The sequence below is a fragment of the Heterodontus francisci genome, chromosome 7, assembly GCF_036365525.1.
Source record: "Heterodontus francisci isolate sHetFra1 chromosome 7, sHetFra1.hap1, whole genome shotgun sequence".
NCBI lineage: Eukaryota > Metazoa > Chordata > Chondrichthyes > Heterodontiformes > Heterodontidae > Heterodontus > Heterodontus francisci.
In genome coordinates, this window is record NC_090377.1 from 76,055,752 (window position 1) to 76,077,590 (window position 21,839).

The following is a 21,839-nucleotide window of genomic DNA, read 5'->3' on the forward strand; positions in this document are numbered from 1 at the left end:
TGCTTCTTGTCCTTAAACACATTAAATTTAAAACTCCAATTTTTGCCTTTAAACCTCTCCATGGTCTTACTTACCCTGCCTTATTTCTGCAATTTGTGCCAACCCTGTACTTGCACCTGAATCACCACCCTAAACACTCTGTCCTTTTAACACGGATCCTTCGTGCAACCCTGCCATCCCCCCTTTGTCCCACCATTTACAGCACAGCCTTCACTTAACTGGGTCCTAATCTTTGGAATTTCCTCCCTCTCCTCCTTCAAAAATCATTCCTTCAACCCTCTTCTTTCTTGACTGTCTTTTTTTCCTCAAACCTACCTGTGAAACACTTTGGGACATTGTTTACATTAAAGGTACGATACAGATGCAAGTTGTCGATTTCAATTTTACAACTATGATTTGAAAAATACTGGTTATTCATGTTCAGTTTGAGTAATTGTGCCTTCCTTTTGGGTAGGAATGTGCTTGTTGGAAGTATACCTTAAGTAAAGTATTAGCATTAACAACATAAGAAAAGGGCAGGAAAACACCATCAGGCACGCTCCACCCAGACATAGTGTACCCACGTGCAACACTGACTCATCTCTAAATGGCACAATCTCCTGGAAGAGACAAATAAAGAATAAAACCTGCAGCCAATTCATAAACTAGGAAAAATTTTCTTTAAGGCTCTCATGCAATCTAGCAAACATCCAGGAAACTGCAGCAGCTCATGACTGCTCATAGTCACAGATCCTAGATCTAGTCCTGTGTAATGAGACAGGAATAATTAATGACCTCATAGTTAGGGATCCTCTTGGAAGGAGTGATCACAGTATGGTTGAATTTAGAATACAGATGGAGAGTGTGAAGATAAAATCCAATACCAGGGTCCTGCGCTTGAACAAGGGGGACTACAATAGAATGAGGGAGGACTTGGCTAAAGTAGACTGGAAACAAAGAATTTACGGTGGGACAGTTGACGAGCAGTGGAGGACTTTCAAAGCAATTTTTCAAAGTGCTCAGCAAAAGTATATTCCAGTGAAAAGGAAGGACTGGAAGAAAAGGGATAATCTGCCATGGGTGTCTAAGGAAATAAGGGAGGCTATCAAATTGAAAGAGAAGGCATACAAAGTGGCCAAAAGCAGCATGAAACTAGAAGATTGGGAAAACTTTAAAGGTCAACAGAAAGCTACAAAAAGAGCTATAAAGAAAAGTAAGATAGAACATGAGAAAAAACTAGCACAGAATACAAAGACAGATAGCAAAAGTTTCTATAAATATATAAAATGAAAAAGAGTGGCTAAAGTAAACGTTGGTCCTTTAGAGGATGAGAAGGAGAATTTAGTTATGGGATATGATGAAATGGCCGAGGCATTGAACAGGTATTTTTTTTTAATCGGTCTTCACAGTGGAGGACACTAATAACATGCCAGTAATTGACAAAGAGACGAACGTAGGTGAGGACCTGGAAACAATCATTATTACGGAAGAGGTAGTGTTGGGCAAGCTAATGGAGCTAAGGATTGATAAGTCTCCTGGCCCTGATGGAATGCATCCCAGGGTACTAAAAGAGATGGCGGGAGAAATAGCAGGTGCACTGGCGGTACTTATCCAAAATTCGCTGGACTCTGGGGTAGTCCCAGCAGATTGGAAAACAGCAGACGCCACTGTTTAAAAAGGGAGGTAGACAAAAGATGGGGAATTATAGACCGGTTAGCTTAACCTCTGTAGTGGGGAAGATGCTTGAGTCTATTATCAAGGAAGAAATAGCAGGGCATCTCGATAGAAATTGTCCCGTTGGGCAGACGCAGCATGGGTTCATGAAGGGCAGGTCATGCTTGACAAATCTTTTGGAATTCTACGATGACATTACGAGCAAGGTGGACAATGGGGACCCAGTGGATGTGGTGGACCTAGATTTCCAAAAGGCCTTCGACAAGGTGCCGCTGCATAAGATAAGGATGCATGGCGTTAGGGGTAAAGCATTAGCATGGATAGAGGATTGGTTGACTAACAGGAAGCAGAGAGTGGGGATAAATGAGTGCTATTCTGGGTGGCAATCAGTCACTAGTGGTGTGCCTCAGGGATCGGTGTTGGGACCCCAATTATTTACAATTTATATAGATGATTTGGAGTTGGGGACCACGTGTAGGGTGTCAAAGTTTGCAGATGACACTAAGATGAGTGGCAGAGCAAAGTGTGCAGATGACTGTGAAACTTTGCAGAGGAACATAGATACATTGAGTGAGTGGGCAAAGGTCTGGCAGATGGAATACAATGTTAATAAATGTGAAGTCATTCATTTCGGTAGGAGTAACAGTAAAAAGGATTATTACTTGAATGGTAAAAAGTTGCAGCATGCTGCTATGCAGAGGGACCTGGGTGCCCTTGTGCATGAATCGCAGAAGGTTGGTCTGCAGGTACAGCAAGTAATTAGGAAGGCAAATGGAATTTTGTCCTTCATTGCTAAAGGGATTGAGTTTAAAAGCAGAGAGGTTATGTTGCAGCTGTAGAAGGTACTGGTGAGGCCGCACCTGGAGTACTGTGTGCAGTTTTGGTCTCCTTACTTGAGAAAGGATGTACTGGCACTGGAGAGGGTGCAGAGGAGGTTCACTAGGTTGATTCCGGAGTTGAGGGGGTTGTCTTATGAGGAGAGACTGAGTAGATTGGGATTATATTCATTGGAGTTCAGAAGAATGAGGGGGGATCTTATAGAAACATATAAAATCATGAAGGGAATAGATAAGATACAAGTAGAGAGGATGTTTCCACTGGCAGGTGAAGCTAGGACAAGAGGGCATAGCCTCAAGATTAGAGGGAGCAGATTTAGGACTGAATTAAGGAGGAACTTCTTCACCCAGAGGGTTGTTAATCTATGGAATTCCTTGCCCAGTGAAGTAGTTGACGCTCTTCAGTAAACGTCTTTAAAGCTAAGGTAGATATTTTTTTGAACAATAAAGGAATTAAGGGATACGGTGGGAGCGTGGGTAAGTGGATCTGAGTCCACGAAATGATCAGCCATGATCTTATTGAATGGCGGAGCAGGCTCGAGGGGCCGGACGGCCTACTCCTGCTCCTAGTTCTTATGATCTTATGACTGCTCATCGTCACAGCTAACTAGAAATTTCCCCTTTATAGTTAGAAATATCTTCTTTACCCAGGAATTTGTCAAGTTCCCCTTTAAGGAACTATAGCAATCCATACAACAGCATGTTTTGCTAATGTGTTTAAGGAAAGAATAATTTTGCCAGAAGTATTAGCCTTGGCTATCTGCCATCTTCTGTACCTTCCCCTGAGTCGTAATATGCTTTACCATGTAAAAGTACTAAAATTAGGCAAAATATGCTGAATATGGATAGATCAAAGCACTATATACAGTAAACATCATTTTATATCTGATGATCCTAGCAACACAATCTAAAGCCCTACTTTCTTTTCTTATAGTCATATTAGTGTGTATGTGCGCGCGCATCTTTAGTGAGTGATGAAGCAATACCCTAGGCCTCTTTTTTGAACCATTACATTTAACAGGTATCCTTGCATAGTACAAGCATGCCTGGTGTTTCTCAACACCAAAATAAGATACTGTATTTGTTCACATTGAAGGACACATCTGCCACACACAGACCTATAAAGTGACTTACTGGAGTAAAGAAACTTCCCAATCAGACAAGGAGTACCTATAGTGTGGTAAACTGAAAAACAAAGCAATTTTTTTTTATTTTCACAAGATGTGGGCGTTGCCCGTTGGCCAGCATTTATTCCCCATCCCGAAATGCCCTTGAGAAGGTGGTGGTGAGCCACCTTCTTGAACCGCTGCAGTCCAATGCAGCAGCATGAAAGTAATATTAGATGGCTGATATTTCCATTTTTAAGCATCACAGTGAACCATATGCTTCCCCACTATCAAATGCACTAGTTATGATTCTCGTCAGGTACCTAATGTTGTGATACCACTTTAACAGTCTGAGTACTTACACATCATTACAGGAAGTGACATAAACCAACACGATAGCTCAGTTGGAGTTGTGTGAGACACCTAGTCACAAGTGTATGATCATCATATAGGCTGCGTTTGCTAACAACGCAACCACTGGGTGGCACAGCACCAGCACATGTGCAAATGCAGCCTCATCAACTGAAACATCACTGTTTGCGCATCTCAGTCAGCTGCCAGCAATAAAAATGGCACTGCTTAATTTGTCACAAAAACAAATTAACCCAAAGCCCCTCAACGGCTGCAATCGCCCCGCCATCCCAGCCACAACAGTATCCTGGTTCCTCCTACCATCGCACTACTCTTCTCGCTCCCCGCCGCGCCAATGCCTCCCCTCAGCCACTTGCTCCCCGCCTCGCCGCTTCCTCCCCTTGGCCGCTCGTTCCACCTTGGCAGCTCATTGCTCACCGCACCGCCTGGAGGGGCGATCGGCCTGGGGGTTGGGGGGGGGTGGAAGCAGAGAGCGAGTGCCTGAAGCAGCGAGGCAGGGATCAATTGGCCGGGGGGAAGTGGCGAGGCCAAGAGGGAGCAGCTGAGGGGGTCGGGGCGTAAGCAGCGAGACTGGGAGCGAGCGGCTGCAGTGGTGTCACTGTGGGGTGGGGGGGGAGCGGCGAGGCAGGAAGCAAGTGGCCAAAGCCGGGTACTGTTTTGGGGGGGGGTGGGGTGGGGGAATGAAGGCTGCAACTGCAGCCATTGACAGGTGAGGCAACGCTCGGATGTTGTTACATCTGGCGTCACTGCACAGTGACGTTGTTGCGTGCATGCGCAGATTCATACTGGCAAACTGGCAAATGTTTAGATGCGCTGATGATGTGGTTAATCGCTCTGCGCATACTCTGCATCGTCAGGAAACACACCATATCATAAGATACAGGAAGGTGTGACGTGGTCAGAATGAAAATCTCTAACAAAAAAAACACACAAGAAAAGTATTTCTCCCATTACACTGACTTGTTTACTCATAGTACAGAACAATAATCAACTTAGCTGGTAGCTTATGTATTAAGACTTCACTCTACTCTGCATTTAATTATTATAATCAGCACTAACCGTAGTGCCAGGGTGTAAGTACCAGATTGGCGTTGACTTTCCCGAATAATATAACTGCCCTCTGCTGCACTCAGCAGTTGATCTGCTGCTTCTCGTGAAATCATTCCATGAAACCTGTTCACAGAAAATAATGAAATTCTGTCAAAAAATGTTAAAGCTTCAGTATACCTGCAATTCATGTGGTTGCCTTCTATACAAACCAGGATTAATAATTAAATACAATCTTAGGTCTTTTCAGCCAACACACCTGCAGGGAATAGATAAAGCAACAGTTTTCAAAGAAACAGCAGAAAAACGGAACGTAATCTTCGTAATCTAACTGAAGACTAAAATCATGAAAATAACAGACGTTAACATAATCCTAGAAACTGTTGTTCCAGTGCTCTGCAGGCAAAGGGTTGGCAAAGCAGGACCTGAGCTGACCCACATGCCCTTACCTTGACCATGTCCCAAATCCCGAGGGAAAGTTAAATATTAGGGGTGGGCATCTATGACACTAACAAACGAAATTGGGATGGCCGCCCTGTGGAATTTTAGAGGGACTTCATGCATTTCAGAGGAACAGTAGCATTGTGGTACGCTTACTGGACCAGTAATCCAGACTATACTCTATCCGGACTAATACTCTGGAGACCTGAATTCCAATCCCACCACAGCAGATGGTGAAATTTAAATTCAATTAATTAATAAATCTGGAATTAAAAAGCTAGTCTCAGTAATAGTAACTATGAAACTACTGGATTATCGTAAAAACCCATCTGGTTCACTAATGTCCTTTGGGAAGGAAATCTGCTGTCCTTACCCGGCTGGCCTACATGTGACTCCAGACCACAGCATTGTGGCTGACTCTTAACTGCCCTCTGAAATGGCCTAGCAAGCCACTTGATTGAATCAAACTGCTACAATAAAGTCAAACATCATCCTAGGCACCAGAAATGACAATGGCACATACTGCCCAGTCAACCCTGCAATGTCCCACTCACTAACATCTGGGAATTTGGGCCAAATCTGGGAGACCCATCTCACAGACTAGTCACAGTCATACTCAGAATCATACCTTATAGCCAACCTCCCAGACTCCTGCATCCCCATCCCTGGGTATGTCCTGTCTCACCAACAGGACAGACCTACCAGATGTTGCAGCACAGTGGTATACAGTCAAGAGAGTGCGGCGCTGGGAGTCCTCAACATTGACTCTGGACCCCATGACATCTCATGGCATCAGGTCAAACACGACAAGGAAACTTCCTGATTATCACCTACTGCCCACCCTCAGCTGATGAATTAGTACTCCTCTATGTTCAGCACCACTTGGAAGAAGCACTGAGGGTGGCAAGGGCACAGAATGTACTCTGCATGGGGGACTTCAATATCCATCACCAAGAGTGGCTCAGTACCACTACTGACTGAGCTGGCTGAATCCTGAAGAACATGGGCCTGCTTCAGGTGGTGAGAGAACGAACAAGAGGGAAATGCCTACTTGACATCACCCTCACCAATCTAATTGTTGCAAATGCATCTGTCCATGACAGTACTGGTAGGAGTGACCACCGCACAGTCCTTGTGGAGATGAAGTTCTGTCTTCATACTGAGAATACCCTCCATCGTATTATGTGGCAATACCGTGTTAAATGCGACAGATACTGAACAGATCTAGCAGCTTAAAAATGGGTATCCATGTGGGTCATCAGCAGCAACAGAACTGTATTCAACCACAAGCTGTAACCTTATGGCCCGGCATATCCTTCACGCTGCTGTTATCATTAAGCCAGGAGATTAACCCTGGTTCAATCAAGAGTACAGGACAGCATGCCAGGAGCAGCACCAGACATACCAAAAAATGAGGTGCCAACCCAGTGAAGCTACAAAACAGGGCCACGTGCATGCTGAACAGCAGAAGCAGCATTCTATAGACAGAGCTAAGTGATCCCATAACCAAAGGATCAGATCAAAGCATTACGGTCCTGCCACATTCAGTCGTGAATGGTGGTGCAAATTAAACAACTAGTCAGAGGAGGAGGCTCCATAAACATCCACATCTCAATGATGGCAGAGCCTAGCAGGTCAGTGCAAAAGACAAGGCTCAGGGCTACAGGGATAGAGGCAGAGAATGGGACTGATTGGATTGCTCTACAGAGAGTTTATTTCCCTCAAGTATCCATCCAATTTCCTTTTGAAATCATTCATCATCTCCGCTTCCACCGGCCTAATACACAGTGATTCCATGTCATTACCACTGGCTGTGGGAAAAAGTTTTGCCTCACATGCCCCCTGCATCTCTTGTCCAAAACCTTAAATCTGCGTAACCTAGTCCTTGGATGATCAGCTAATGGGAACAGCATTTCTCGGTCTACCTTATCTAAACTTGTCATAACCTTGTAGACCTCTATCAAATCTCACCTCAATCCCCTTTTCTCCAAGAACAACCCCAGCTTTTCCATCCTAACCTTGTAGCTAAAATCCCTCAACCCTGGAACCATTCGTATCCTCTCAAGGGCCCATACAACTTTCCCCAAGTGTAGTGACCAGAACTGGAAGCAATAATCCAGCTGTGGCCAAACCAGAGCGTTATAAAGGTTCTTTATAACTTCCAGGCTTTTCTATTCAATACCTTTATAATGAAGCCCAAGATCCCATATGCTTTGCTAATTACACTATCAATATGTCCTGCCACCTTCAAGGTTTTATGCACGTGGACCCCAAGGTCCCTCTGTCCCTGCACACTCTTTAGAATTATGCCTTGTAGTCTATATTGTCTCTCTCTATCCTTTCTGTCAAAATGCATCACCTCACACTTCTCTATCCTGTCCACAAAAAGTAGGGCAAATCCAATCTGGCCAATTAGCACCCCATCAGTCTACTCTCAATATTCAGTAAATGGTGTCATTGACAGTGCTGTCAAGTGGCAGCTACTCACTGATGATCAGTTTGGGTTTCACAAGGGCCACTTGGCTCCTGACCTCATTACAGCCTTGGTCCAAACATGGGCAAAAGAGCTGAATTCCAGTGGTGAGGTGTCAGTGACTGCCCTTGACATCAAGACAGCATTTTATCAAGTGTGGCATCAGGGAGCACTAGCAAAATTAAAGTCAATGGGAATCAGGCGGGAAATGCTCCATTGGTTGGAGTCATACCTAGTACAAAGCAAAAAGGTTAAGGTTGTTGGCAGCCCCAGGACATTGCTGCAGGAGTTCCTCAGGGTAGTGTCCTGGGCCCAACCACCATCTTCAGTTGGTTCGTCAATGACTTTCCCTCCATGATAAGGTCAGAAGTGGGGTTGTTCGCGGATGATTGCACAGTCTTCAGTACCATTTGCAACTCCTCAGATACTGAAGCAGTCTGTGCCTGCATGTAGCACAACCTGGACAACATTCAGGCTTGCGCTGATAAGTGACAAGTAAAATTCGTGCCACACAAGTGCCAGGCAATGACCATCTCCAAAGGAGAGAACCTAACCATCTCCTCTTGATGTTCAACAGCATTACCATCGCTAAATCCCCCACTATCAGCATCCTAGGGATTACCATTGACCAGAAACTTAACTGGACCAACCATATAAAATACTGTGGCTATAAGCACAGATCAGATGTTGGGGATTCTACAGCGAGGATCTCACCTCCTGACTCCCCAAACTTTGGCCACCAGCTACAAGGCAAAAGTCAGGAAGTGATGGAGTACTCCCCACTTGCCTGGATGAGTGCACCTCCAACTACACTCAAGAAGTTCAACACCACTCAGGACAAAGCAGCCTGCTCAACTGGCACATTATCCACCGCCTTACACATACACTCCTTCCACCACAGGCACACAGTGGCAGCAGTGTGCACCATCTACAAGATGCACTGCAGCAATTTTCCAAGCCTCCTTCGACAGCACCTTGCAAACCTACAACCTCTACCACCTAGAAGATCAAGAGGAGCAGATGCATGGGAACACTACCACCGCCTGCAAGTTCCCCTCCAACCCACTTGATTGAAACATATAAGATCCTGAGGGGTCTGGACAGGGTGAATGTGGAAAGGATGTTTCCTCTTGTGGGAGAATCTAGAACTAGGGGTCACTCTTTAAAAATAAGGCAACACCCATTTAAAACAGAGATGAGGAGAATTTATTTCTCTCAGGGGATCATGAGTCTTTGAAACTCTCTTCCTCAAAAGGTGGTGGAAGCTGTGTCTTTGAATATTTTTAAGGCAGAGGTAGATAGATTCTTGATAAGCGAAGGGGTGAAAGGTTATCAGGGGTAGGCGGGAATGTAGAGTTAAGGTTACAATCAGATCAGCCATGATCTTGTTGAATGGCGGAGCAGGCCCGAGGGCCCGAGTGGCTTACTCCTGCTCTTAATTCATATGTTCGTATATTCACACACCATCCTGACTGCGAACTATATTGTCGTTGCTTCAATATCACGGGGTCAAAATCCTGGAACTCCCTTCCTATCAGCAATTTGGGTGTACCTACATCACATGGACCACAGCGGTTCAAGTGGTTCACCGCTATTTTCTCAAGGGCAATTAAGGATGGGCAACAAATGCTGGCTTTGCCAGCGACACGCACATCCCATGAACGATTTTTTAAAGATCTGTTCCAATACTATGGGATTTCTAGGTTGTAATGTTCATTGATAATAGGCTAACTGCTCCATACTGCTGCCTTTGAGTTGGCAATCTCAGGTGACTTGATTCTAGACCAAATGGAGATCACAGATGGCAATCTAAAGTAACTCTATTCTAGAGCATGAAGTGGGGGGGGGGGGGTACAATTGGCAATCTAAGGTAACTCACTCTTGGCACAGGAGAAGGTCACAGTTGGCCATCTAAGGTAACTCAATACTGGCCAAGGAGTTTGTGGGGGGTGGGGAGGCATGACAGTTGGAAATTTAAGGTAATTTGATACTGGTCCAGGCAGGGGTCACAATGACCTTTTACTATTTTGCAACAGAAGTAAATATATTCTGCTACCTATCTAGCAATACACTGAATTCGGGTTTATTCTATTCCTTATTTGCACAGTACACAAATGTACAGAATTACATTGATCTTTAGTCTTCTTATTGAAGATTTCTGAATAGAGTGATGCAGTGAAATTTGCAGTTTTGTGCAGAGATGTCTGGGTGGGCAAAATACTAGCACCATGAAATCTCTGGGTAATTTAAAATCAAAGGCCATTTTCTGCACAAAGTTTGTTATCAGGTCCAGTGTATGAACTGCACCAATAATTGGATCTCTTGCCAGGGGGGTGGGGACTGATGCCATGATATGGTGTATCTTAAACCTAATCACACTGCATGCAGAATGCAAAGGCAGAAATGTGAATGTACGTTCAAGTATTGTATTTTATGCTGCAAATGGCATAAGCTAAAAAGTAGCATACATGAAGGGTTTATAGTAAACAAGATTAAGAACTTGGTCCAGTACAGTGGCTTAAATGAGTCACTGATCCATGATAACAACATCAGGCATGCACCCTTTTCAGCTTCGTGCCTCATTTAAATTTGATGGGTAAACTGTCAGCATGAATTGTGCTAGTAATTGGACATCTCACCCATTGGGGAGGGGGGAGTGATTGTGGCTAGGCACATCATCAGTTCCTGGTGGCCAACACCTCTTAAAGGGACCATGCAGTACTCACTATGTAGGTTATGCTACATAGCTGATGGTGCACTTCAAAGTAATTCATTGTATGTAAAGCTCTTCGAAATATTTCAGAGAGATAGGATAAGCCACAATAATAATAATGGGTGAAGGAAATAGAGGGTTATGCTGATACAGTTAGATGAGGAAGGATGGGAGAAGGCTCGAGTGGAGCATAATCGCTGGTATGGGCTGGTTGGGCCGAGTAGGCTGTTTCTGTGCTGAATATGCTATGTAATTCTATGTAAAGTTCTTCTCTCTGTCACATAGCAATATACTTCCTTAACTGTAACATATTTGATATTATTAGAACAGCAAGATCAGGAAAAAAACGGATCCTTTTGAGGCTCACAAATTTGTAGCCATAGCAGAAATGTATAGAATATAATTTTCATAAAATTCATATTTTTATTGAAGGGCTTGTTTTCACTATTCCATATAAAACATAGTTAAACAAGCAGCTTCAGAAAATACAAAATTAAAAACTAAACCTGCACTCACTCTCTTCCATAGTACTTGGGTCTGTTCTCCACCTGCAATTAAAAAAGTCTACTTGTTTAAAAAAAAACTTATATATACTGTAATGCATAATAGACAATGTATATTGTATTGTAACATGCATTGTAAAACTTAACCAAAGGTGATACTAACTTTAATTGGGGCATGGCTATCATACACAATCTGAATTTGCAAAGCAGGCTTCAAAAAGGCATTAGGCCCCATATTTCCATGTGCAAAGGACCCAACTCCTATTTCAGGTGCACACCCTGGATGCTTATGGAGGAGCCTTTACCAATACTGCGGCCAATGCATATCTAGCTTGGAATGTGTGGATGCAACCCATCCACCATATTGGACTTTAAGCCTCTTTTTTTGCTGAGGAAAATTTATAGTATGGGAGACAATAACCTAAGATTTTTTTTTCACAGATATAATGATCATAAATGCATAGACATAAAGACACATTTTAAAAATAGAAAATAGAAAACACTTATTTGTGTCGGCTGCATTAAGTGCAAAGAAAATACATTTAAAAACATTACATAAGTGTCGACATATGAAAATGCTCTAGGCTATAAAGGTCTGTAAACTGATGCTAAGTGAGCATTTACTACTCTCCTCAAAAGCAATTCCCATAAATACTTAAAAGATAAGCCTCTAATTGTAAGATTTTAGTAAATGCATGAACAGAATATCTTTCTAGTTAAAATGAAATACACTTAGAAACAGCCTGGATACTTAATCCTGGTTTAATTAAATACAAAAGCAAACAGCAGGGACTGACTGTGCCAATGTGTACACCTGTCAATTTAATAAAGGATTAACATTTCAGTAGCTCCATTAAAATAAGAACCCCTGTGCCCATTAAGTCTCCAGTTTTTGCTCCAGAAAATAAAGCAGAGAAATCGTAATTGAGAGTTTGAGGGGAAGTAACGCAGTTAAAACCACATTTAGTATACTAATCCTTTCAAAGCTTCAGGGAGGTAGCCATCAAAGCTTATAAAAGTTGAACCTATTTTGTGTCTGCACTTATCTTTGAACTATGTTAAACAGAATTACTTATACCCCTGTTTCGATAGTTATAGAAACAAGGCTTGAGATCAGAATTAAGCAATTGGTTACGGTTTGAACATTGGCACTTTTGCATTCCTATGATGTAGAATAGCTTCTGAGGTATAATAGTTTTTGAGGTATATCATATGATTTCTACAATATACCTCAGTGTCAATATGTAACAGTTTGTTCCATTCTAATGTATTATTTAGTTCAGCTATGTATACTCTGCAAGCAGATTATACCAGTGCAACACATTTCTGATCATTTTATAATTATTTAATTTTTACTAAATCTCTTCCCTTAACCCTTTAAAAAGCCCTATGATTTCCCTAATTGCAGTGAGTCATGATGCCAGCAGCCTTCCATTACATCAGCAGGTCAATCATCATATATTAAGACAGCAAGACATTTGAATGCATAGGGACCTCACATTCAAATCCAATCCTTTCCTCACCCAATGTCCCTACACCTTAGATAAGATTATTTCGTCCCATACTGATCAATGAGCAAATTCCGAATCTTAAATTTGTAGGATTCAGTACGATACAAACATTAACAATTAGGGGAGTTCCAGCTTAATCCTTTGTTTCCATGCCCACATTTCTGTCCTCAGCCTGCTGCAGTGTTCCAGTGAACATCAATGCAAGCTCAAGGAACAGCACCTCATCTTCCGATTAGGCACTCTACAGCCTTCTGGACTCAATATTGAGTTTAATAATTTCAGGCCACGAGCCCCTTTTTTTAATATATATATTTATTTTTTAACCATGTGCTAGTCTCTTATTTTTCATGTTTTTGCTTTCATACAGAGCTGTTCATTATTCTGCCATTAGAACTCTCTCTGGACTCATGCTTTATCTTTCACAACAACTACTTAGCACACCATTTGCATTTTGTTCCATGACACCTGTCATGTAATCTCTCCCCCCTCCGCCCTATCACAGTCCTTCTTCCACCCCCCCCTTCCCCTTGCTCAAAGACTGTTACATTTCTAACTTTTGCCAGTTCTGATGTAGTGTTGCAGACCTGAAACGTCAACTCTGATTCTCTCTACACAGATGCTGCCAGACCTGCTGAGTATTTCCGGCACTTTCTGTTCTCATTTCCATATAACAAAGACGTTGTTCTCCATTGCTTCTTCAAAAATGTTCTGTAACTGTGTAATGTTTATTATATAGCAAAATCATAGGACTGTATGAAAGAATATTTTAATGCCAATTTAATTTTTGATTTTGGTGCAAAAATCATGCTGTCCTTAAAAACTACTTAGTTTGTTTTTATAGTGTAACCAAAGGGATGCTATATGGAAAAAAGCTCAATTATTTTGTAAAGGGTTCCTTATTCAAAAACCAAAAGGATTTAGTATTTGCAACATAATGGGTTTTAAATAAATCCTCCTAATAAAACATACAACTTATCTTCACTTTAATGTTCTTCAGAGTTTTGGAACTACATCAAAAACCTTGTGTACTCATTTGCACAGCATGGATCAACCCTCAATACAACCAAAAATCTACAAGGCTCAATTCAAGACTGTGATGGAGGACTTACTACTCTCCTGGTTAGTTGCAGTTGCAACAACGCTCCAGATGCTCAACACCATTTAGGACTGAGTAGTCCACTTCATGAGCGTCCCTACCAGTGGACTGAAAATCCACCGCTCCACTACCAGTACTCTGCAGCGGAAAATGTACTATCTAAAGACTTCACTTCAACAGCTCATTAGGCTTATGTCAACAGCATCCCAGCCCTGCAACTTCTACTGCCAACACAAAGGCAGCAAGATCATGAGATCACCTCCAAGATCCTCTCTAAGGTCAAACACCCTTGTACCATCCTGACTTTGGCATATTCATTCGCACTGGGACAAGACCCTGAAATTTCCAACCCAACACCTTTGTGGGAGTAGGATTAACACAAGAATAGTAGTGAATGAAGGAAAAGGTTTAGCACCACCTTCACAGAGCAACAAGCGATGGTCAATAAAAATGTCACTTTGCCAGTATTACCCACAAACGGAGAGGAAATATTACAGAAAAGCTGAGAAAGAGAAAGGGGAGTAAGAGGAGGAGGAGCTGATTTAACTGACAACCCTAAAATCCATACACTAAGAGCTGGGAAAGTATCAGAGATCAAGTCCAAGGTTCTCCATACAAATTAGGGGACCAAAGGACAGAAGCACACAATCAGTTACAAAAGGCCTGCTCAGGGAGACACAAAAATATCAAGTCCTCATTGAGATTTGCCAGTTAGGAGTAGAGGAAGTCCTGACCAGAAAAGTGATACTTAGCTTGCTAACAGGGACAGTAGGGCATATTTATTATTTCCCTTGTCACAATGAGTGATAGTGTTTTAAGCTAGATTACAGTAAGATTAACTATAAATATCACTTCACTTGACAACTGTAAAACCAAATGATTTACATTCAGCTTTTTTTCACTGGTGTTTATCAGTCTAAATTTCAGACAATTGGAGAAGTGAATGTGGAGGCATGGGTGAAATTTGATTGTCCAGTTCATTTAACAAAATGTTTCACTGTTGTAACTCCTCAATACCACTATCATATGACTAGACATTAGACAGTTAAGTGAGACAGTAGCGTGGTGGTAATGTCACTGGACTAGTAATCCAAAGGCCCCAGCTAATGCCCTGGTGGGGGACGGGTTCATATCCCACCACAGCAGCTGGTGGAATTTAAATTTAATTTCAATTAATAAATTCAATTAATAAAAAAAATCTGGAATTGAAAGCTGGTCTCAGTAATGGTGACCATGAAATGACCATTGATTGCAGTAAAAACCCATCTGGTTCACTTATGTCCTTTAGGGAAGGAAATCTGCCGTCGTTACCTGGTCTGGCCCACATGTGACTCCAAACCCACAACAATGTGGTTGACTCTTAACTGCCCTCTGAAATGGCCGAGCAAGTCAGTTGTCAAGGGTAATTAGGGACGGACAACAAATGCTGGCCTTGCCAACAATGCCCACTTCCCATGAAAGAATAAAAAAAAGTAAATCTCTGATCATAAGTGACGTGGTATCTGTGTTGCAGAAGCTGAGAAAATATCTGAAGTAGACCCAAAATTTGTAACACCTTTTTACAGCACCGAAATTCTTCCTAAAATGGGGGATATAGAACTACACGCAATGCTCCAACTGCAGCCTAACCAATATCCTGTTAAAACATCACTTTTTTATTTTTGTGTTCAATGCTCTTGTATATAAAACCCAGAACCCCATTTGTCCTTTCATGCTCTTTACTACCTACAATGCCACCTTTAAATGTTCATGTGTCTGAACTCCTAGACATCTGTTCATTCACTGTTGAGCACATTAACATTGATGGTATACTTTCTTTTACCATTCTTTGTCCTAAAATATACTACTTCATATTTCTCTGTATTGAACTACATTTGCTGTCAATTTCCCCATTCCATTAAACAAGTAGCCCCTCTGAGATTGCCACCTTAATGATAGTTTTTGTCGAATCCTGTGCCCATTTGTGTTACAGGCCTGAAATCACAGGGATCTGGTTTGAAATCTAGGCCAAATTTATTTAATGTTGGAGTATTTAATTTAATCAGAATTTGATATAAACCTGAAAAAAAACAATCTAATAACATACTGTGTACTAAGATTTCTGTTGGTCTTTGAGGTACTTGAAGAAAAGTTTGAAGTAATTTTAAACAAATGAACATGGTAGAATGACTGTAAATCCAGAAAAAATTTACAAAGATACATGGTCAATAAGAAACCAACCTCACACGTGCACGTAATCCTCCTTGGATTAGGAGCTTCCTGTTGTAACTGATACACTGGAAAGTGGGAAGTGAAAAACCAAAGTTAACTTATAATTTAAAAAAAAACTGATATACAGAACTAGCAATGGTTAATAGTTGTTTAGAAAAGGAAAAAATAAAACATTATCTAAACACGATAACTTTACAGATCAACAGATTTCAAAAGCAAAATAATTTTTAAAAAATAGTTTGTAGTGAAAGGATTTGATAGCTCATTTACTTTGCCTGTTTGTAAAAATCTAGCACCTTATTGCAACAGTGATATTTGCATTTTAAAATCTCTGCAGGGCACATGGTGAAGTCCACTTAAATCCCAACCCATAGTTCTTGAAGTTAGGATGTGGATTAGTTTTTGTCATTTTCTAGACATTGTTCTCAATCTCATACATGCCTCAGTTTTCCCTTACGAGATGTTTTTGTTCTTGCTTTAATGGACATAAAGTGCTAATTTAGCCCATTTTAACCAATAGAAAGTTTAGAATCTAGTACACACAAGATCTCCACTGGCATCCAAAAGGCAGTGTTAAGTGGAAAACAAGAACACTTTCTGTTATAGTTATGCAGAAACTATGACATTTAATATAATTCTAAGATGATAGAAATTTACACTACCAGCCTTTAGGACTTAAACAATTCCACCTTTTGAGCACTAGCTATGATTCACAGTCTTCCAACATTTCTGACTAATACTTCCAAAATAGTTAGAGGAACTGAACACAGAACACTTCTCTGTTATCAGTATCTCCTCAATTTGTAACAGTTTGTTAGCTCATGATTCAGTCAATAGTAGACTGCAATCATATTTCCATCCATGGAAAAAACATTCTATTCTTCACTTCATAGAACTATGTAACAACAGATACAGACTGTCATCTGCAGCAAAATGTAGCATATTTTCTTTGGAGAAGGAGAGTATGGCATGAAAGTGGTGCCATGGCCGGTACAGTGTATTTCCTAGAACCAAATTTAGGCAGAGTATGTGGGATCTTGAGACCAGAGTCTTGTTAGCATTACACAATCTCTACAAAAAGAAAACCAATATTAGGAAAAAAATAAACTTACAATTAATACTTCTATACAATGATGAATATACCTATTTTTTCAACTTTTACATGGAATTAGTAGATACATTCTGCAATTTTAACCCTAAGTCAACTTGTATTTATAATTTAGGTGCAAAAATGCTGTTGCAATACACAAAAGGAATTGATTTGAGCTTAACTTTATTTGCGATTCTAGTATTCGAGTAATTAGTTGGAATCTTTGAATCTGAAGTCTCATAAATACAATTATTGGAACCTTTGTTCCCTTTCCTTGGCTCACCAGAGCCAGTCCCTGTTCTGAAGATATGCAACTGAGAGGACTGCTTCCACCTCAGCTGTTTGGAGTTAATGATGGAATAACTTCTCTTTCAATTGCATCTCCCTCTCTGATTGGGAAGTATCTTGGCTTCTTCCCACAGCAGCACAGTTAAGATCAGGAACTCAGCAGAGTAGGGAAGATCAAACCTGCATTGCACCAGAGAATATGTGCTGTGCCAGTACATCACCTTGGAATTAGTACTTAACTATGTGGAATATTTACTACTTCTCCCTCAACACATACACTTCCACTTTGCCGAACACATGAGCTAAGCTTATCATGCATTCCTCTTGAAGCAAAGGTATGAAAAATGGACTTGAGAATGGTTCAATATCATAGTCAGTGTTCTTCCATGATCAGAAGAATATGAAAAGGGTACAATTCAAGTTGGGGTAGTAACATTCTGGCACATTCTTCCTCCAAATATTTTTACATTTCGTTAATTTGTGGCACTTCACTTAAGACCCAGCTGATAAATCATAGAACTCACCCAACTGAGGCAAGTGAGTTCCAGTGAGAGGCAGCTTTGTGACTTGAACTCGTGACCTTCTGGTTGGAAGTCGAGTGTTGTATCACTACAGCTACTGAGCTACCAAGACTTTAAGATTTCAGAAGTCTTCAGATAATCTATGCACAATTAGTGAAAGTACTATAAGACACTTCATTCACCAGGAAATTGAGATTTTTCTTTAATACAGTACTTCAGTCAGAAACTTCAATTTATCATATTTCTCTTCACTTTAGTACAAAAGCATTAGACAGTAACCAGAACTATATTCTTCCTAAAAAATAGTTGCAGATATCAAAATAATAACTGGCTTTTGGGCTACCTCACAACCTCGAAATTCAGCTATTTAACTCTAAGGATGTGGGAAAGGATGTCTGAAAACTGAAGAGACTGTTTAGAGGAATTTGCTTTTGTAAACAATGTATGTCTACATTAAATCTTCTGATTGGAATTTCAATTAAAACAAAATTAATACTTACAGTAAGATTTCCAAACTGGAGGCTTATATTCATCATTTTCTGCGTACAAGAAAAAGTTGAAGAAAAATTACCAGTAAGGAAACATTTTCTTAAACGAACAGTATTATTGGCAATTTTCTCCATGGGAAGATGACAATTCCTAAATTTATACAGAAGCTCAATTAATGAGGGAGAAGACAGATTTTGTGTGGTCCGTCTTCATTTTTCAAACTATAGGTACTCTTCACACGCGGCAGAAACTTGATCAAAGCCATAAGCTAAGCATCCTAAAATTTGCAATGTGAGATGATACCTTATGGCAACACTCCAAAATTCCCTACTCCCATCTTGTAAAAGCACTCTAACATGCAGAAGTACCAGTTTATTTTTGATCTTATGCTAAACTCAAACAACATCTCCCTAAAATTCCTAACCAAACCAACAGAGCCTAAGATGATGGCTGGTGGGGGGAGCTTGTGATACTTGAATACATATAAAGAACGGTCCTACAGATAGGTAATTGATCTATTTCATTCACGTATCCTTTACACATTATAGAAGCAGTGCAATCTAATAGAAATATAGGAGAAAGGCTGAGCTGAGCAGCTTCAATTCCCAGCTCCAAAAATGCTGCCTGTACATTGACCAAACCTAGCCAGTATAGTTTGGTAAATGAGAGATAGTTGGTTTATGAACAATATCAACTGAAGCCTGAATAATGGAATCGTAGGAAGGGGCGGTGGAACAGGTAAGATAGCTTAAATCTGGACCCCTGGTTTTATTACCAGCTGGATGCTAGTGAAAAAGGAAGTGATTCACCAATGATCTCTTTATCCTCTGCTTAGTTACCAAATTGTCTTCTTGCTTTGTGCAACCAATAATTACTTTAAGTGTATGATCTCCAGACATTATTACAACAAAAACTTGCATTTCTATAGCACTTTTAACATTCCAATGTGCTTCACAGGAGCTTTATCAAACAAAATATACACCGAGCCACATTAGAAGCTATCAGGGCAGGCACATGGTCAAAGAGGTAGGTTTTAAGCAGCATCTTAAAGGAGGAAAGAGAGGTAGAGAGGTGAACAGCTTTAGAGAGGGAATTCCAGAGCTTAGGGCCTGGACAACTGAAGGAACGACTGCCAGAGGTGGAGTCATTAAAATCAGGGATGTGCAAAAGGCTAGAACTGGAGCAGCAGATTTCTTGGATGGTTATAGGGCTGGAGGAAGTTTCAGAGATAGGAAGAGCAAGACCAGAGGGATTTGAAAACAAGAATGAGGATTTTAAAATGAAGGCATTGCTCAACCAAGAGTCAATGTAGGTCAGCGAGCACAGTGCTATAGGCAAATGGGACTTTGAGAGAGTTAGGACACAGATAACAGAGTTTTGAATGAGCTCAAATTTATGGAGGGTGCAAGATGGGAAACTGGCATTGGAAATGGATGTGCATTGGAATAGTCAAGTCTAGAGTTAACAAAGGCACAGATGAGGGTTTCGGTAGCAGAAGAGATGCGACAGGGTAGAGTCAGGTAATGTTATGGAGTTGCAAGTGACTATCTTGTTGATGGAGCTGATATACAGCGGGAAGCTTATGACACCAGGGTTACAAGTCTTGTTCAGCCTCAGCCAGTTGCCAGTGAGGGGGCTGAAGTCAGCGGCTAGGGAATAGAGTTTGTGGCGGGGACCGAAGACAATGGCTTTGGTCTTCCCAATATTTAGCTGGAGGAAATTTCTGTTCATTCAGTACTGGATGTCGGATTAGCAATATGACAAATTGGAGACAGTGGAAGGATCAAGAGAGGCGATGATTAGGTAGCTTGTTTTTGTCAGTGTACATGTGGAACCTGATGGGTTTTCAGATGGTATCACTGAGGGGCAGCAAGTAGAAATAGGAGGGGCAGCCAAGGATAGATTAGACACAGAAACAGAGAGTACTATGCAGCAGAAAGCCTACAGTTCATGTCTTAATGACTCCCAACATCCCAAAGCCTCAAATTTAAAATTCTGATCCGCTTGTTTAAATCTCTTTGTGGCCTTGTCTGACTTCGAGCCATACAACCCTTCCCCACAAACGCTCCATTCTTTTGACTCTGCTCTTTTGTATACCCCGCTTCCTTTCCCCCCCCAACACTGACAGCTGTGTCTTCATTCACAGAGGCCCGAAGCCCTCTACCCAAATCGCTTAGTCTCTCCACCCCGAATACCCTCGTTAAAATCCACCTCTTTGACCAAACATCTGGTTACTTGTCTCAATACTGCCTTCTTTGGTTGATGTCCATTTTTCTCAACAACGCCTTTTCTATGTTAAAGGCAACATATATATTATATATATTAAAATAAATATATATAATTTTCTTTTTTGGGTGGCAGAGGATGTTAGGGTTATTAAAATGAAGGAATCATTTTCAAAATTAAATGAACCTGACAAAGAAACTAGGGAAGAAGCCTTACAACTCTCCAAGAATGTTGCATTCCTCCAGTTCTGGCCTCTTGTGTAGCCCCAACTTCCTTCGCCCCACCATTGGAGTCGATGCCTTCAGCTGTCTACACCTGAAGCTCAGGAATGTTTTCCCTAAACCTCTCGTCTTTTAAGAAACTCCATAAAAACTACCTTTTTGAGCAAGCTTTTGGCCACATGTGCTAATGCCTCCTTCTTTGGCTCAGGGTCAATTCCTTTCTGATTGCCCAATGTAGCACCCTTAGGGTGTTTTATTACGTTAAAAGATGCTATATAAATGCAAACTGTTGTTGTGTAGGTGCAATGCTACAAATGATGTACCTACACTGCCCTAATTGTAAAATTTGAGCCTTCAGTTACTTTATGTATCTTCCTTTTCTTGAATTAAAGGGAAAGTCTGTGTGTCAGATTTGAGAGCTGTCTTGTTTCAAATCATAAAAGACTACAAGATCCTAATTTGTGTTTTGTACACTCACGCTCCTTCAAGCCGGAATTGAACTAGTGATCCGAGGAGGACTTCACTTTCTGTTTCATTACAATCCTTCAACTCAAAAGGTTATAGACTGCCCTCTAACCACTGTTTCAAGAAACTAGGGTTCCCCACAAGGCAGAACTGACCCTGCACCTACTACTGTATTATTGCAGTAAAGCAGAAATTTTTTTTATTCTTTCTTGGGATGTAGGCGTCACTGGCAAGGCCAGCATTTGTTGCACATCCCTAATTGCCCTTGAACTGAGTGGCTTGCTAGGCCATTTCAGAGGGCATTTAAGAGCCAACCACATAACTGTGGGTCTGGAGTCTCATGTAGGGCAGACTGGGCAGGGTGGCAGATTTCAGTCCCTAAAAGACATTAATGAACCAGACGGGTTTTTACGACAATCAATGATAGTTTTGTGGCACTATTACTGAGACTAGCTTTCAATTCCAGATTTTAATTAATTGAATTTAAATTCAACCAGCTGTCGAGGTGAGATTTGAACCCGTGTCCTCAGGGCATTAATCCAGGCCTCTGGATTACTAGTCGTGACATTACCACTAC

The 21,839-nt window shown here is 41.2% G+C and overlaps 1 protein-coding gene across 1 annotated transcript in view; it reads right to left on the reverse strand.

The window, feature by feature from the left end:
- Window positions 1–21,839, reverse strand: part of chn1 (chimerin 1) — a 248,469-nt gene that overhangs the window by 192,320 nt on the left and 34,310 nt on the right. The window contains exons 3-6 of the mRNA XM_068035449.1: window positions 18,362–18,400; window positions 15,972–16,027; window positions 11,158–11,189; window positions 5,027–5,140 (exon numbers count right to left, since the gene is read on the reverse strand). Of these exons, the coding sequence (XP_067891550.1) occupies window positions 5,027–5,140; window positions 11,158–11,189; window positions 15,972–16,027; window positions 18,362–18,400 (241 nt within the window). The remainder of the gene's footprint in view (window positions 1–5,026; window positions 5,141–11,157; window positions 11,190–15,971; window positions 16,028–18,361; window positions 18,401–21,839) is intronic.